General features: G+C 46.3%; 1 protein-coding gene across 1 annotated transcript in view; it reads left to right on the top strand.

Moving 5' to 3' along the window:
- The window catches only part of MMRN1 (multimerin 1), a 45,117-nt gene extending 41,666 nt beyond the window's left edge, over window positions 1–3,451 (top strand). Inside the window, exons 7-8 of the mRNA XM_075090844.1 lie at window positions 750–896; window positions 2,025–3,451. Coding sequence (XP_074946945.1) covers window positions 750–896; window positions 2,025–2,446 — 569 coding nt within the window. The 3' untranslated portion in view covers window positions 2,447–3,451. The remainder of the gene's footprint in view (window positions 1–749; window positions 897–2,024) is intronic.
- The last annotated feature ends 14,538 nt before the right edge of the window (window positions 3,452–17,989 follow it).

The following is a 17,989-nucleotide window of genomic DNA, read 5'->3' as shown; positions in this document are numbered from 1 at the left end:
CCAGCTGTGTGGGGCTCAGCACAAGAAGTCCACTGCCACTGTGACCAGCTGGAAGAGGGAAGTGAGCAGCTGGTGCAGGGTGAACTGCAGGTCTCTGTGTCAGGCTATGGCAAGGAGGGGTCTCAACGGGATCTGTCCTGATGACCACCTGAAGGGCCACCTGCCTTAGATTATTATGGAAAGACTTGTGTAGGGAACAGCAGAAGGAGAATTTCTTAACGCTTGGCTGTGGCCAGGCTTTGCTGGCTTTAAACTTACATTGCAGAGAGGGAGGTCATTAAATTAAGGAGGACAGGAGGGAAGAAATGAGCAAGGAAAGGTTGGTGTTTGTTGACAGGGGTCTCTTGGACTACACAATCACAGCTGTTCAGATATTCCGATCTTTTGATGGTCCTCATAATGTTTGTTGAGTGAGTTGCTCCGAAGAAATTAGATTTGTAATATCTTTCATTTTATTACCTGTACTTGACCCTCTGAGGCAAACAAAACTTTGCATTTTTAGGTAATTCTGAATATCTTGGAAGCTAGCTGACAGTATGCTATGTTCAGGCAAAGGGGAAGGCTGGACTAGCAAAGGGTCGGAACAGCCTGGACAGGATCTGAAGTTGGCCTTCACACAGAACCTCAGCAGACATTCCATTGGCTTTTTGAATTGGCAAAGAGGCTTTCCAAAATACTGAAAACTTGGAAAGCATCACTGTAATGACATCGAAACTGAGGTTGTTGGTTTTCTTCCCTCTCTATCACAGGGCTGTATTCAGCTTGTGTCAGTTCCCCGTGCCAGAATGGAGGAACCTGTATCAATGACAGACAGAGTTTTATTTGTGCTTGTCGCCACCCCTTTGGAGGAGTCAACTGCAGTATGAAGCTCATGAACGACAATTCTCTGAGTGTCGGCAAGTAAAGAATTTAGTAGTGCAATATGGCAGCAGTATGGGCCTCTGCCCCAGGGTCTAATTAGAGAGCATTTGGTGGTCAAAGGTCTCACATTTCACTTTAATGAATGCCAACTCAAGTAGTAGTGTCCTGTGTTTTGGTGCTGAAGACATCAATCCCTGTGGGTAACTTATGATCTCTTTCTTTAATATGACCAGAGGATGGGATTAAATTGGGCTGGGACCAGCTGTAATAGCTTAAAGCTCCCTGCTGAATTGTGCAGAGTGGGAGGGTGTGCAATAGATGTATTTGAACATGATATCACGGAATTTGAAGGGGGAGGTAAAATCACATCACTGGGGAATACTAGCTTCAGCATGGCCATAAATGGTCTATAAATACTGGTAGCTACCAAGATCGGTGGGACTATGGCCTCAAGGAGTCATTTCAAGCACGCCTCTGATTTTCACCAGCAAACGATGCAGTCCTTGAAAGATATTTCAAAAAAGTGGAAACTGTGCTTATTCAGTCTAGAAAACAAAAAAATAATTTACAACCGGGCCACAAGGAATGTGAATTTTTTGCAGATTTCAAAAGCCATTTGGCTGATTCTCACTCATGACAGCATACAAAAAGTGAATGAAATAATTTGTACAGTGGCAGGGAATCATAATGTGGAGGCTCAGCTTGAAGAGAAAAACATATACTTTTATTCCCTCATTTAACGTCTGGAGTGCTCAACCTCTTCACTGTTTGCCTAAGATTTGTGGAGAAAATTCTTGGCTTCAGTGCACACAGATGAACAATGAAAGAGATCCTGGGGTGGGAGAAACTTCAGGGGGTTTGGGGGATGGGGAAAGAAAGAAAAGAAAAATAGGAGCTCCCTTAATGATAACATAGTGTAGACAAACATAAAGTTCCCTTGCTGTTTCGGAAATTATTCCTTCATAGATACACCTAGCACTAATTGAGAAGAAAATTACCTATTATACAATATAGAAAACTCTGTGTTTATGCAGAAATACTATGTTTCAGTTGCTCAAGCTACTGGATGATGTGCCTTCAGAAAAGGAGCTTTTGATCTGGCTGGGCCGAGCTGCCCTTCTACAATGCAACATTACTTGAAATTGTTCTTTTTTCCTTTCCAGATTTTTCAAAAGGATCATACAGATATGCACCTATGGTGGCCTTTTTTGCCTCTCATACATATGGAATGACGACTCCAGGACCCATCAGATTTAACAATCTGGATGTCAACTACGGAGCTTCATTTGCCCCGTCAACCGGGAAGTTCCATGTTCCATATCTGGGGGTCTATGTTTTTGAATATACCATTGAATCATTTAGTCCACATGCCTCTGGCTATCTGGTCATTGATGGGATAGACAAACTCACTTTTCAGGCTGAAAATATTAATAGTAACAAGTACACTGACAGAGTAATTACTGGAAATGCTTTATTAGAGTTAAATTATGGTCAAGAAGTCTGGCTCAGACTGGCAACCGGTTCTGTACCAGCCAAGTACCCGCCAGTAACTACATTTAGTGGTTACTTGCTGTATCGTACCTGAGCCAGTCATAAATGTAAACAGTTACCATCAAACAAAGCAAACTGCACGTGAATTTACCTTTGCCTTTAAATACTTTGTTTCTTTAACAGCAGTAAGTTTCTCAAAATAACCAGTGTGATGGCATGTGAAGTGCTGACTCTCTAAGAAGTTTCTTGGTTGTAGCCATGCGCACGTCTACAGAGAGAGTCCACAGGTTGGAGATGGGGGGAAAATAAGCATCTTCCTTATATAAGCATGACTGGGAAGCACAAATCTAACTATGCTCTACATTTACGTTGCATAAACATACTTACACAAAGTTGCTGAGAATCAGTTCTCAAGACAAATCAAAGCTGGTTTTGATTATTCCTTTACAACCTGAGTGCATACCAAAGGTGGATGGGTAGATTTTGATGACTCAGATGCTGGGTTACTACTTAGCTCATGGTATGAAGCGTTAATCATTCTGTTTGAAAAAAATATGTATGTTTTTCATTTTGCCTGACATTATTCACCACGTACCTTGATAGGTCAGTGTTTAATTGATTCACGATTTTTTATGTAACCAGTATGATAACAAACTGAGTTTTTTATCTAGCCAGAAAAAACCCAAGAGGGAATACTTAAAAGCTGCATGTTGATACATTCAGATTAGAAATAAGGTGCCCATTTTTAGTAGTGAATATAATTAGTCATGGGAAAAACATTATAATGGCTTTGGTGGAGTCTTTCTGTCACTGAAGCATTTAAACCACAGCTAGATTTACCTTAGGTGATACGTTTTTGAGCAAACATGGTTATATTGGCTTCACACAGATCTTAGCATGTCAGACTTGGCCTATAATGTACGCAAGGTTAAATGAGATAATCATAGTGCTTTCTAAGTTGGAGCTCTATAAATCTATGATTTTGTTTATTTCTGCATTATATTCACTAACTACTGAGACAAGATGAAATGATCTTCAGTCTGCATAAACCGTAATATGATTTCCAAGCACCAATCCAATAAAAAAATTATTTTTAGTTCATGCTGTTACTGCCTGAAAAAAATAAACCCTCACGTTCGCATCCTTATCAGTTGCAAAGTCCTGGGTTGCTGCAGTTTCTTGATATCCCATCGACTGGTGTGACTGACCAGGTTTGTATCTGGTTATTGCCTTTGTTAATGCTAATTGATCAGGTTTTACATCTCTGCATGTTTGTCTCCCTCCTTTTCCTTATCCTCCCAGCTGAAAAAATAAACTTTCTCACACTCCACACGTCCTTACCAATTAGTGCCACCGACCAGGTTTGTTCTCATCACTACCTCCCTTTCCATGTGTCAGGCAGGTTTGTTTCTGCCTGTTCTTGTTTATGGCTCCTTTGACCAGCTGCTCTTAAAGGAGCAGATGCTCTCTTTCCATGGTCCTTACATTCAGTTAGTGTTAATCAGTGTGCTCCAGTCATCTATGCCAATTTGTTGAAGCCCAGAATGTTTTGAAGCCCCCTGAATTATTTTGTTTCCAACTGTCAGGAACCTTTCTTGAAAACACATGTGAATCTTCAGCTCTCTTCTTAGTATTACTTAATGTTCCTTGCCAGATCTTAAGACAAGTGTGCATGAAATGACCGAATTCTCCCCAGCTGTATGTGGATACGAGAATCCACAGCATCATTCCTTAGGGGTATAAAACTGCACTTTGTTGTTCAAAACTGAAATGCGCATTCTCAGCCAGGAGCATTGGTACTGAAGCGTGTCTGTGGGCGTGTGCCCATGTGTACTGGCTACCTGAACTACAGAAGTGTGCAGCACGGAACGGCATTCTCCCAGCTTCAGGGGGACATCCTGCCATGGCTTGTGATTAAGGACAACAATTGAGAATTGATGAAAACTTTCAGTCCGAGCCCATTTTCTGAGGCCCTATATTGACTAGTAAATTGTTAAGGGACCTTGCAGCACATAAATAGTTATTAAAATATTGTACACTTCCTTGAAGGATCTGAAAAAACAAAGCCGCTAATCTAAGTGTCAACTTCAAATCTTATTAACAGGTTAGGATGTTTTGCTGTTGTTTATATTTTTGTGGGATTTGTTTTGTTTTGTTTTGTTTTTGGTGGGTTTTTTTTCTCCTGAGGTCAGAAATCCTTTCTTCTTTTGAAATCTGATGGATTCTTAACATACCATGAACCCTGAATGAGCATGCTACAGACCTTTCTCCTGCTGCGTACCATATTTTTCTGTAAACACTCAAAATCTTTGCTATGACACTAGCTCATCCTACCATATCATTGAATTTTATCAAATATAATGACAACAAGCCCCAGTCCCTCCCTGTATGATTTTGTCATTTTAATGTGTTTAGTCCTCTTTATTCCTGCTGTGGCTATGGCTAAATGGCATGAAAATTACTCTGCAGATGAAATTCAAATGACCCACCAGAGACTGCATCTCTGTTTTAATGTGACTTTCTTTGCCCTTGCTGCCCTTGCCACTAAATTCTTCAAGCTGGGTCCTCAGCTTCACAGGTGCTATTTTCCCCCAGCAGCCAGATTCTTTCTGTGTTGTTGTACTGGTTTTCTTTCCTCTTTTCTTTTCTCCTTTTTTTCCTCACAAAACTCCAAATTCATTGAGGTAGAGTAAGAATTCTGATTAAAACAACATCTGCAGGAGTAAGACACAGAAAAATAATTTCCCTAATAGAAAATAGTACTGAAGCTAATTCTCATTGTACTATTTAAAATATGGAAGAAATACTATTTTAAAAATATAATAAATGTACATTCCCCTTTTGATATTGTGCAATAATCCATTCAAGCTTTCCTCAGATGTATTAAAACTCAGTGTACTTTGTTTTGTCTATTGTTAAAAACTAAAATGCAGATTCTTCACCATGAAGACACATTTGCATTGGCCACTGAGGCTTGTTTGCAGGCCTGTGACTATGTACCTGGGCTGCCTGGACTAATGAAGCAAACAATATTGAAAAATAACAGGATCAATAAAATCAGTCAGCCTACCCATTATGCAGAATAGACAGCAATCAGTCTGAACTCCCAGGAGAACTTTTTAGGCATTAACCAGGAAAGGTGGTTTGTGAGGCACGTTGTCACCCTCTGCTTTCATTTTCACACTCTGATTTGCATTCCCTAATGACAGCAGGCAGCAAATCTGAACGTTCATCTCTACCCACAGCCCTTGTGAGGGACCACAAAGCCATCCTGAGCCTTTGTACTTCAGAGGGAGCAGTGTTCTTTTTATTTGGGTGACTCAATAACCATGGCAACATTTTGTCTGATTTGGCTTTGACAAGCCCATCCAATTTACTCCAGAGCTTGCATTACCATTTCCTCACCTATACCAACCAAGTTATCGCTGAACACATTCCCCAACCCCTCATATACTTAGCATTCACACTGAGATCAGCCATTTATTTTCCTCACGTACCTTTTCTAGCTAAATAGCCAGCACAATCCTGCTTCACTCCTGTTTGTGCCAAACTTCCCAGCTGACACATGCCTGCCTGATGCTGACTTACGGGTGAAGCTGTCTGTCCATACATCTGGGATATTTTTCTTCAGTTATATTTTTTTTCTTGGAGATAATAACATCCACACTGGCAGCAAGCTGGAAGAAAGCCCTTATTTCTGAATTCAGGCATTGACCTGAAAGCGTCTGTTAGAAGCACCACTACAGCTAAACCCCAGCAAAATTGGTGGGTATCTGTGCTGGTTTTGGCTGAGAAGGGGTTAATTCTCCTCACTGTGGGGGTCAGCTACCTTTCCAGCTTCCCGCGCTCTGCCGCGTGGCGTGGCAGGGGGGGGCTGGGAGGGGCAGGGCCATGGTGGGGGCGGCTGACCCCGACTGGCCAATGGCAGGTTCATTCCATACCATGTGACACCATGACCAGTATATTGAGGGGGGGCAGTGGCAGCGCGCGGGCGGCGCGGCGTCGGGTCGGCGGGCGGCGAGCGGCTGCGGCGCGTGCGGTTTGTTCCGGCGGTTCGTTCCCCCTCTCCCCTCCCCTCCCTTCCCCCCTCCCCCGGGGCTTTGCGCCTCTCGTTGTTCTCCTTCACATTGCATTTCTACTGTTGTTTCTTTTAATTTTCATTATTAAACTGTTCTTATCCCAACCCACGAGCGTTACCCTTCTGATTCTCTCCCCCATCTACCGGTGGGGGAGTGAGCGAGCGACTGTGTGGGGCTGAGCTGCCGCTAAACCACGACAGTCTTTTTGGCGCCCAACGTGGGGCACGAGGGTTGGAGATAACAACAGCTGCTGGTCACAGCACCATGTTGTCCTTTTTGCAGTGGGTGTTAAAAATCGGTGTTGGTTGTTTGAGTCTGCTGTGTTCTGCTGTGATTAGTAATGTTTTGCCTACGAGATTTGTTATACAAACACTCGTTTTCAGCTTTACCTGGTATTTGGGGTTTTTGCTGAAACCGTTACTGTACTTCGGATACCACCTTGTTGAGGCAATTAGCAATTATACCTCCTCCTCTGAGAGATTTTATATGGAGGAAATACAGAATAATACCTTTGCAACTTTGTTCTATGATGTCTGTGCCTTTGTTACAACAACGTTTTTGTATCTTGAACATCCTTGGGTGGTTAAGGTGCAGTCATTGTTAGTTTTTGGGCATGTTGTTTTGGTTTTGACTAAGCAACTTAAGAATATCACCCAGAAATCTGCCCCGAGGCTTGATAGTTACGAGTGGCAGGGCATGTGGGATAGCATGGGCAAATACCTAGGGCAGTGGGCACCCCCAGTGTTTTGGAGTTTCACCCCCGAGCAAGTGCAGAATCCTAAAAAACTAGTAGAATATTTGGAGAAAGTATGTTGTTACGCTGGGAACTCCAGAGAGACACAGATAACTGCAACGTGCTGGGGTCTGGCCCATGCATACCGAGCCCTGCTCAACAGTATTCAGTGCCCCCAGGGGGAAGAGAATGTCTCTGGATTGAAATGCAAAGTGACTGGCACTGTAGGCAATCCAGCCCTGACAACAGGCACTGCAGCCACTCAAACCCCCACAACAAGTACCGGAGCTAGCTCAGAAAATAAACCCGTACCAGTATCAGTTGCCCCCATACACAAGACGAAATATTGGAAGCGGACATCAACTCGTTTAGAACGGGATGATGAAGAACCAGGGCCATCGCGGGGAGAGGAGGGAGAAGTAATAAATGAAATAGAGACCACCCGATCCCTGTCCTTAAGCGAGTTGCGAGATATGCGAAAAGATTATAGCCGTCGTTCAGGTGAGCACATTGCCACCTGGCTGCTCCGATGCTGGGATAATGGGGCCAGTAGCCTGGAACTAGAGGGAAAAGAAGCCAAACAATTGGGATCCCTTTCTGGGGAAGGGGGCGTTGACAAAGCAATTGGAAAAAAACCACAAGCCCTCAGCCTCTGGAGGCGACTCCTGTCTGGAGTGAAGGAAAGGTATCCCTTTAAAGAAGATGTTACATATCGCCCAGGAAAATGGACAACTATGGAGAAAGGCATCCAGTATCTCAGGGAATTAGCTGTGTTTGAGGTGATTTATGGTGACCTGGATGATCAACGGTCATCCAAAGATCCAGATGAAGCCGAGTGCACACGACCCATGTGGCGGAAGTTTGTACGGAGCGCACCATCTTCGCATGCAAACTCATTGGCAGTGATGTCCTGGAAAGATGACGAGACACCAACGGTGGCAGAGGTGATAGATAGGCTCCGGGATTATGACACAAATATCTCTTCCTCGCTTGTCTCTGCTGTGGAGAAACTATCCCAAGAGGTCCAGCAACTCAAAGAAGATCTGTCCTACTCCCCACCTCGACAGAGCAGTGTCTCAGCTGTTAGGAATAAGCGTCCTTTGGCTCAAAGAAGGGGATACACACCACGGGCCACCCTATGGTTCTACCTGCGTGACCACGGAGAGGACATGATGAGGTGGGATGGCAAGCCTACTTCGACCCTACAGGCACGAGTACATGAACTGCAAGGAAGAACAGTCACTCAGGGAGGCTCTTCCAGGAAAGCTGCTGCTCCAGTTTCCAGCGAGCAAGTCCCCAGACAGAGGAGTAGAAGCGCAGATTTTATTTCTAAGTGTAATAGAGGGACTCCTGATTCACATTTACAGGAAGTGAGTTGTGACTGCCATGATCAGGACTAGAGGGGCCCTGCCTCCAGCCGGGTGGAGGAAAGGGATAACCGGGCTTACTGGACTGTGTGGATCCGATGGCCTGGCACGTCCGACCCACAGGAGTATAAAGCTTTAGTGGACACCGGCGCACAGTGCACCTTAATGCCATCAAACTATATAGGGGCAGAACCCATCAGCATTGCTGGAGTGACAGGGGGATCCCAAGAGCTAACTGTATTGGAGGCCGAAGTGAGCCTAACTGGCAATGAGTGGCAGAAGCACCCCATTGTGACTGGCCCAGAGGCTCCGTGCATCCTTGGTATAGACTACCTCAGGAGAGGGTATTTCAAGGACCCAAAAGGTTACAAGTGGGCTTTTGGTGTAGCTGCCTTGGAGACGGAGGAAACTGAACAGCTGTCTACCTTGCCCGGTCTCTCAAAGGACCCTTCTGTGGTGGGGTTGCTGAAGGTCAAAGAACAACAGGTGCCAATCGCCACCACAACAGTGCACCGGCGGCAATATCGCACCAACAGAGACTCTCTGATCCCCATCCATAAACTCATTCACCAACTGAGGAGCCAAGGAGTCATCAGTAAGACCCACTCACCCTTTAACAGTCCCATATGGCCAGTCCGGAAGTCTAATGGAGAGTGGAGACTAACAGTAGACTATCGTGGCCTGAATGAAGTCACTCCACCGTTGAGTGCTGCTGTGCCAGACATGCTAGAACTTCAATACGAACTGGAGTCAAAGGCGGCCAAGTGGTATGCCACAATTGATATTGCTAATGCATTCTTCTCAATCCCTCTGGCAGCAGAGTGCAGGCCACAGTTTGCTTTCACATGGAGGGGCGTCCAGTACACCTGGAATCGACTGCCCCAGGGGTGGAAACACAGTCCTACCATTTGCCATGGACTGATTCAGACTGTACTGGAACAGGGAGAAGCTCCAGAACACCTTCAATACATTGATGACATCATTGTGTGGGGCAGCGCAGCAGAAGAAGTTTTTGAGAAAGGTGAGAAAATAGTCCAAATCCTTCTGAAAGCTGGTTTTGCCATAAAACAAAGTAAGGTGAAGGGACCTGCACGAGAAATCCAGTTCTTAGGAATTAAATGGCAAGACGGTCGTCGTCAGATTCCAATGGATGTGATCAACAAAATAGCAGCCATGTCTCCACCAACTAGCAAAAAGGAAACACAAGCTTTCTTGGGCGTTGTGGGTTTTTGGAGAATGCATATTCCAAATTACAGTCTGATCGTGAGCCCTCTCTATCAAGTGACCCGGAAAAAGAATGATTTCAAATGGGGCCCTGAGCAACGACAAGCCTTTGAACAGATTAAACGAGAAATAGTCCATGCAGTAGCTCTTGGGCCAGTCCGGGCAGGACAAGATGTAAAAAATGTGCTCTACACTGCAGCCGGGGAGAATGGCCCTACCTGGAGTCTCTGGCAGAAAGCACCTGGGGAGACCCGGGGTCGACCCCTAGGGTTTTGGAGTCGGGGATACAGAGGGTCTGAAGCCCGCTATACTCCAACTGAAAAAGAGATATTGGCAGCATATGAAGGGGTTCGAGCTGCTTCAGAAGTGGTTGGTACTGAAGCACAGTTGCTCCTGGCACCCCGACTGCCAGTGCTGGGCTGGATGTTCAAAGGAAACATCCCCTCTACACACCATGCAACTGATGCTACGTGGAGTAAATGGGTTGCACTGATCACCCAGCGGGCTCGAGTAGGAAACCCCAGTCGCCCAGGAATCTTGGAAGTGATTATGGACTGGCCAGAAGGCAAAGATTTTGGATTATCACCAGAGGAGGAGGTGACACGTGCTGAAGAAGCCCCACTGTATAACAAACTGCCAGCAGATGAGAAGCAATATGCCCTGTTCACTGATGGGTCCTGTCGCCTTGTGGGAAAGCACCGGAGATGGAAGGCTGCTGTATGGAGTCCTACACGACAAGTAGCAGAAACTGCTGAAGGAGAAGGTGAATCGAGCCAGTTTGCAGAGGTAAAGGCCATCCAGCTGGCCTTAGACATCGCTGAACGGGAAAAGTGGCCAGTGCTCTATCTCTATACTGACTCCTGGATGGTGGCAAATGCCCTGTGGGGCTGGCTGCAGCAATGGAAGCAAAGCAACTGGCAGCGCAGAGGCAAACCCATCTGGGCTGCCACATTGTGGCAAGATATTGCTGCCCGGGTAGAGAAACTGGTTGTAAAGGTACGGCATGTGGATGCTCACGTCCCCAAGAGTCGGGCCACTGAAGAACATCGAAACAACCAGCAGGTAGATCGGGCTGCCAAGATTGAAGTGGCTGAGGTGGATCTGGACTGGCAGCATAAGGGTGAACTATTTCTAGCTCGGTGGGCCCATGACACCTCAGGCCATCAAGGGAGAGATGCAACATACAGGTGGGCTCGTGATCGAGGGGTGGACTTGACCATGGGTATTATTGCACAGGTTATCCACGAATGTGACACATGCGCTGCAATCAAGCAAGCGAAGCGGGTAAAGCCTCTGTGGTATGGGGGACGATGGCTGAAATATAAATATGGGGAGGCCTGGCAAATTGACTATATCACACTCCCACAGACCCGCCAAGGCAAGCGCCATGTGCTTACAATGGTAGAAACAACGACTGGCTGGCTGGAAACATATCCTGTCCCCCACGCCACTGCCCGGAACACTATCCTGGGTCTTGAGAAACAAGTCCTGTGGCGACATGGCACCCCAGAGAGGATTGAGTCAGACAATGGGACTCATTTCCGAAATAGCCTCATAGACACCTGGGCCAAAGAGCACGGCATTGAGTGGGTGTATCACATCCCCTATCACGCACCAGCCTCTGGGAAAATTGAAAGGTACAATGGACTGTTAAAAACCACACTGAGAGCAATGGGGGGTGGGACATTCAAGCACTGGGATACACATTTAGCAAAAGCCACGTGGTTAGTCAACACGAGGGGATCTGCCAACCGAGCTGGCCCTGCCCAGTCAGAAATCCTACATACTGTGGAAGGGGATAGAGTCCCTGTAGTGCACACAAAAAGTATGCTGGGCAAAACAGTCTGGGTTCTTCCTGCCTCTGGCAAAGGCAAACCCATTCGTGGGATTGTTTTTGCTCGAGGACCTGGGTGCACTTGGTGGGTGATGCGGGAGGATGGAGAAATCCGATGTGTGCCTCAAGGGGATTTGATTTTGGGTGAAAACAGTCAATGAACTGAATGGCACAATGTGAACTGCTATATAATATTGTGTGTCACCTCTGTGTTGTATCAATGATATCAGAGTACGAGCCTCCCAACCCATGGAAGATCAACTATGAAACAAGCCGTGCAGCAGTGATGGAACGATGACTGACTCGGTATGCAGCAACCCAACGCCACACACCATCTCTCCCACCCGGAAAGACTGATACAACAGATGGAGCCCAGAGTCATGGACTGCGTGAACTCAATGGACATTTTAATGGACATTTTACAGGGAAGATCCATGAACTAAGGGAATGATGTCTGTGTATTATGTTAAAGGATGGGAAGGGGAGGGGTGGTGGTTGGTACGGTTGTATTGCATCATATGGGACCTGGGCATGGTGTAAGTGGTATGGAATAAGGGGTGGAGAATGTGCTGGTTTTGGCTGAGAAGGGGTTAATTCTCCTCACTGTGGGGGTCAGCTACCTTTCCAGCTTCCCGCGCTCTGCCGCGTGGCGTGGCAGGGGGGGGCTGGGAGGGGCAGGGCCATGGTGGGGGCGGCTGACCCCGACTGGCCAATGGCAGGTTCATTCCATACCATGTGACACCATGACCAGTATATTGAGGGGGGGCAGTGGCAGCGCGCGGGCGGCGCGGCGTCGGGTCGGCGGGCGGCGAGCGGCTGCGGCGCGTGCGGTTTGTTCCGGCGGTTCGTTCCCCCTCTCCCCTCCCCTCCCTTCCCCCCTCCCCCGGGGCTTTGCGCCTCTCGTTGTTCTCCTTCACATTGCATTTCTACTGTTGTTTCTTTTAATTTTCATTATTAAACTGTTCTTATCCCAACCCACGAGCGTTACCCTTCTGATTCTCTCCCCCATCTACCGGTGGGGGAGTGAGCGAGCGACTGTGTGGGGCTGAGCTGCCGCTAAACCACGACAGTATCTGATGATTAAGTTCCTTTGACAGCGGGATAACAAATGCATTGAGACAGCTGCAAAATGGATCTTCCTAGCTGAAGTGGGGCAGGTGAGCAGAAGAATGCAAACCAATGCAAAACAGAATAAGAAAAAAGACCACTTCTGACATTTCCAAAGAAAAAAATTTATACTGTGGCTTTACACATCTTTCACTGGTGGCTGCTACTTGGGTGCAGGAACTGTTGCCTAGCAGCTCTATGGATTTAATGAACCCTTCAGGCCATCAGGTGTATTACAGAGTGAGCAAGGTCTACATTTTTTCATCCAGTTTTAATTTGCTTAATTCATACCTCTTTCTATGTTCAGCTGACTGCTAGAAAGCCCAAGCCCCTGTTCCCATGTGAGTGTTATCAAGAGCAGAAGATGGTAATCTTAGTTGCTGTGGAGGAAGGGTTTGTACTTACTAAATCTTCCTGGTGTAATCATGTTTTCAGCAGAGTTCTATAAGAAGTACAAGTATTTATCACCACTTTGTTTTTAAAATATACAGTGGAAGTCCAATTGTAGTCGTTTTCTCTTCACAAAGCTGCCATTCTGCCTTTTTTGTATGACAGCAGTGATGGCAGGAGAGTTGTCAAGAGTGAGATATCATGAAAGACTCTCTTTAGATAGGACTCCAGTCAAGACTGCTTCATAAGACAACTTTATCAGCAAGCTGCTTCCTAGCTGAAGTTGCTATAGATATGTTATAACCAACCCGCTGGCTCGTAATGAACTTCCTTGCCCTGCTTCCCCACCCTCAGAAATCTGTGGTGGCTGCTAGCTGAAAACAGTCTTATGCATTCACATATTACATGTAAACAAACTGAAGTGTTTCTGAAAATATTTATTGTGGTGGTTGCTGCTGAAGATTCTTATCTTAGAAAATGCAAGTTGCAAACAAAACAGACCATGGCTGTTTACAAACAGCGTACAAGTACTTCCAGAAAGCTTGCTCTTGGGATCTGTAGGAGTTGGGTGATACCATCCAAATGATCTGTAGTGCCCAGAAGCTCTTTATAAATACCAAAAGCCTTTTGAAAGTGCTTTGAACCCATTATTGGAAACCAATACATCTCACATCCACACAGATTTAGCATGATGAAGGCTTGTATGTCTCAAATGAAATCACATATTTCACAGAATCACAGAGTCACAGAATCATGGAATGGTAGGGGTTGGAAGGGACCTCTGGAGATCATCTTGTCCAACCCCCCTGCTTGAGCAGAGACACCCAGAGCAATGTGCACGGGAACACATCCAGGCGGGTTTTGAATGTCTCCAGGGAAGGAGACTCCAACCCCTCTGGGCAGCCTGTGCCACTGCTCTGGCACCCTCACAGGAAAGAAGTTTTTTCTCATATTGAGCTGGAACTTCCTGTGTTCCAAGTCGTGCCCATTTCCCCTTGTCCTGCCATTGGGCACCACTGAAAAGAGTCCAGTCCCATCATCCCGACACCCTCCCCTTAGATATTTATAGGTATTTATGAAATCCACCCTCAGTCTTCTCTTCTCCAGGCTGAACAAACCCAGGTCTCTCAGCCTTTCTTCATCAGGGAGATGCTCCAGTCCCCTGATCATCTTGGTAGCTCTCTGCTGGACTGGCTCAAGCAGTTCCCTGTCCTTCTTAAACTGGGGGGCCCAAAACTGGTCACAGTACTCCAAACATGGTCTCCCTAGGGTGGAGTAGAGGGGGAGGATAACTTCTCTCAATCTGCTGGGCACAGTCCTTTTAATGTGTCCCGGGATACCGTTGGCCTTCTTGGCCACAAGGGCACAGTGCTGGCTCGTGGTCAGCTTGTTGTCCACCAGCACTCCCAGGTTCTTCTCAACAGAGCCCCTTTCCAGTAGGTCAGCCCCCAACCTGTGCTGGTGCCTGGGGTTGTTCCTCCCCAGGTGCAGGACCTTACACCTGCATTTGTTGAATTTCATTCAGTTCCCCTGGGCCCAGCTCTCCAGCCTGTCCAGGTCTCACTGGATGGCAGCACGGCCTTCTGGTGTATCAGCCACTCCTCCCAGCTTGGTATCATCAGTGAACTTGCTGAGGTTACACTCTGTCCCTTTGTCCAGGTCATTGATGAATATGTTGAACTGGACTGGACCCAGCACAGACCCCTGGGGAACACCACGAGTGACAGGCCTCCATCCAGACTCTGCTCCGTTGATCACGACCCTCTGAGCTCTGTTGTTGAGCCAGTTCTCTGTCCACCTCACTGTCCACTCATCCAACCCATACTTCCTTAGCTTGTCTATGGGGATGTTATGGGAGACAGTGTCAAATGCCTTAATGAAGTCAAGATAGACAACATTCACTGTTCTCCCTTTGTTGACCCAGCCAGTCATGCCATCACAGAAGTCTAACAGGTTGGTCAAGCATGACTGCCCCTTGGTGAATCCATGTTGACTGTTTCTGATAACCTTCTTGTCCTCTACATGCCTGGAGATGACCTCCAGGATGAACTGCTCCATCACCTTTCTGGGGTTGGAGGTGAGGCTGACTGGCCTAGAGTTCCCCAGGTCCTCCTTCTTGCCCTTTTTGAAGATGGGAGGGACATTTGCTTTCTTCCAGTCCTCGGGCACCTCTCCTGTCCTCCACAACCTTTCAACGATGACGGAGAGTGGCTCAGCAAGAACATCCGCCAGCTCCCTCAGCACTCGTGGGTGCATCCCATTGGGGCCCATGGATTTGAGAGAATCTAGTTTGCATAGGTGATCTCTGACCCAATCCTTCTCAACCGGTGGTAAGTCTTCCTTTCTCCTGATTTTCTTCTCTCTTTTCTGGGGGCTGAGGTGCCTGAGGGCCAGCCTTAGCAATAAAGACCAAAGCAAAGAAAGCATTCAGTAGACTCTGCCTTTTCTGCATCCTGCGTCGCCAGGGCCCCTTCCTTGTTCAGCAGTGGGTCCACTGTATCCCCAGTCTTCCTTTTGCTGCTGATGTATTTGAAGAAGCCCTTCTTGTTATCTTTGACATGCCTTGCCCCATTTAATTCCAAGTGGGCCTTGGCCTTCCTTGTCGTATCTCTGCACACCCTGGCAACATTCCTGTATTCCTCCCAAGTGGCCAGTCCCTTTTTCCACATACTGTGAACCTCTTTCTTCCATTTGAGTTTCTCTAGAAGCTCTTTGCTGATCCATGTGGGTCTCATGGCTCCGCTGCCTGACTTCTTCCTCCTGGGGATGCACCAATCTTGAGCTTGGAGGAAGTGGTCCTTGAATACCTTCCAGCTTTCGTGGACACCCCTGCCTTCCAGAGCCCTAGCCCATGGGATTCCTCCTAGTAGGTCTTTGAAGAGGCCAAAGTGTGCCCTCTTGAAGTCCAAGGTTGTAACCTGACTCGTAGCCCTGCTTCTGCCTCGCAGTATCCTGAACTTGACCATCTCATGGTCACTGCAGCCAAGGCTACCCCCAACTCTCACATCCTCAGCCAGCCCTTCCTTGTTTGTTAGGATAAGGTCGAGAAGCACATCTCGCTTCGTTGGCCCCTCCATCACCTGCATCAAAAAGTTGTCCTTGATGCTCTGCAGGAGCCTTCTGGATCGTGCATGGCTCGCCGTGTTGGGGTCTGCAACTGCAAGGCTGCTTCCAGCTGTCTGTAGAAGGCTTCATCAGCTTCCTCTTCTTGATCACCTGGCCTGTAGCAAACACCCACAACGATGTCGCCCATATTTGGCTGTCCCTTAATTTTTACCCACAAGCTCTCAACTTGTTCTCCTTCCACTCCAAGGCAGAGCTCGATGCATTCCAGTTGCTCCCTTACATAAGGGGCAACTCCCCCCCTCGTCTCACTGGTCTGTCTCTCCTGAAAAGCCTGTAGCCATCCATGACCACATTCCAGTCATGTGAGCTATCCCACCATGTCTCTGTGACTGCAGTGAGATCATGGCCCTGCGACCACACACAGACCACTAGTTTCTCCTGTAAGGAGGAAGGAGGAAGATGTTTAGTGTCACATTTGACATCTGCTCAAGCATCCTTCCTTCTTATGGCAAAGTCAAGAACAGTGGCAAAAAAAACCCACTAAAATGATGGACATGTCTAGACAGAGAATTACCCTCAGCTCTGACTACTCTGACAACTCTGCAGATTGCCTTGGAAGGGAGAAAAAAAACATTCAGCCGTCCATTGCTAGGCTACTTATTGCTTCTTACTGAAGTGAAAAGAATACATGTGAGAATATTGTTGATAATTACTTTCTGACAAAGAAATGGTCATTACCAGCTTATACAAGCAAGCAACAATTTTCAGGCTCAGCATTTAGACACATTCTAGAAGAACACAGTAGACATCAAGTATGGTTTTTGTCAATAATTTCTAGGGGTCCAAGGTGACCACTCTAGCCCCAATACCCAGACATTACTGCAGCTTGTTAATAGGTACACACTATCATAACACATTTAATTCCAGAAAAACAGGAACTATGCTTACAGGAAAAGGAGAGAGATCTCACTAAAAGTTAAAAGGCAGCAAAGAATACTGGAATGTCATCAGCAATGCATTAAATACAACCTATCTTGGCCAAAAAGTTCTAAAGGTCATCCCTTTACATGTGGAATTATTTGTGTGAGCTAAACAGAAATATGATGAGAGCTATGAGGAGTTCCCAGCTTCTAGAGCAGAAGATACAGACCTAGGTCCACCCTTCAGTTTGTCTCTGGGCTTGTCTTGTTTGCAGAGTTTTGGACTTTGACTTAACTAGTATGTATGCCCATTGTCCCAAAAGGAAGTTCAGATACTTAAATAATTGTGAAGGAAAGGCACAGATGCATAAGCCAGGGACAAAACACAGGCCCTCTTTGTACCTAGTAAAGCATAAAATAAATTTTTACCCTTTTGCTTGTTTGATGTACCTTAAAAACAACCACATATTAAACAGTCTGCAAATTTGGTTTTTTAATCCAGCAACCATATGAAAAATTAAACAATTGAAAGCATCAGAGAAAATGCATAAATAACAATACATATGCCTTCCTAGATAAGGGTGATAGAAAAGTAAATTAGAACTAAGATACTTTAATATACTCGACCAATAAGGGAGAGTCTTCATCAACAAATAGGATGCCTGGTTGACAAGGGCTGTACAAAAGGTGAGCTTTTGTAGCGGTCTTCCTTATGGCATAGAAAAGCTTAATTCTGAATTTTTTTTCAGAACAGAAACTAATTTTCCTCATGGAGTTGTTGTCTAGGAAACCAATTTCCACATTTTACTATGTGAAGTAGATTTTCTTGTGGGACTTTACCTCTGTGGTGTGATATGAAGCTTATTTGGTGGGCGTGTGATGTTACAGCAGAAGTACAAAGCCTCACAACAAATTTC

Source organism: Phalacrocorax aristotelis, chromosome 4, assembly GCF_949628215.1.
Source record: "Phalacrocorax aristotelis chromosome 4, bGulAri2.1, whole genome shotgun sequence".
In the NCBI taxonomy this organism is placed as follows: Eukaryota; Metazoa; Chordata; class Aves; order Suliformes; family Phalacrocoracidae; genus Phalacrocorax; species Phalacrocorax aristotelis.
Note: the sequence above shows the minus strand (reverse complement) of the source record. Positions and strands in the feature narration are given on the sequence as shown.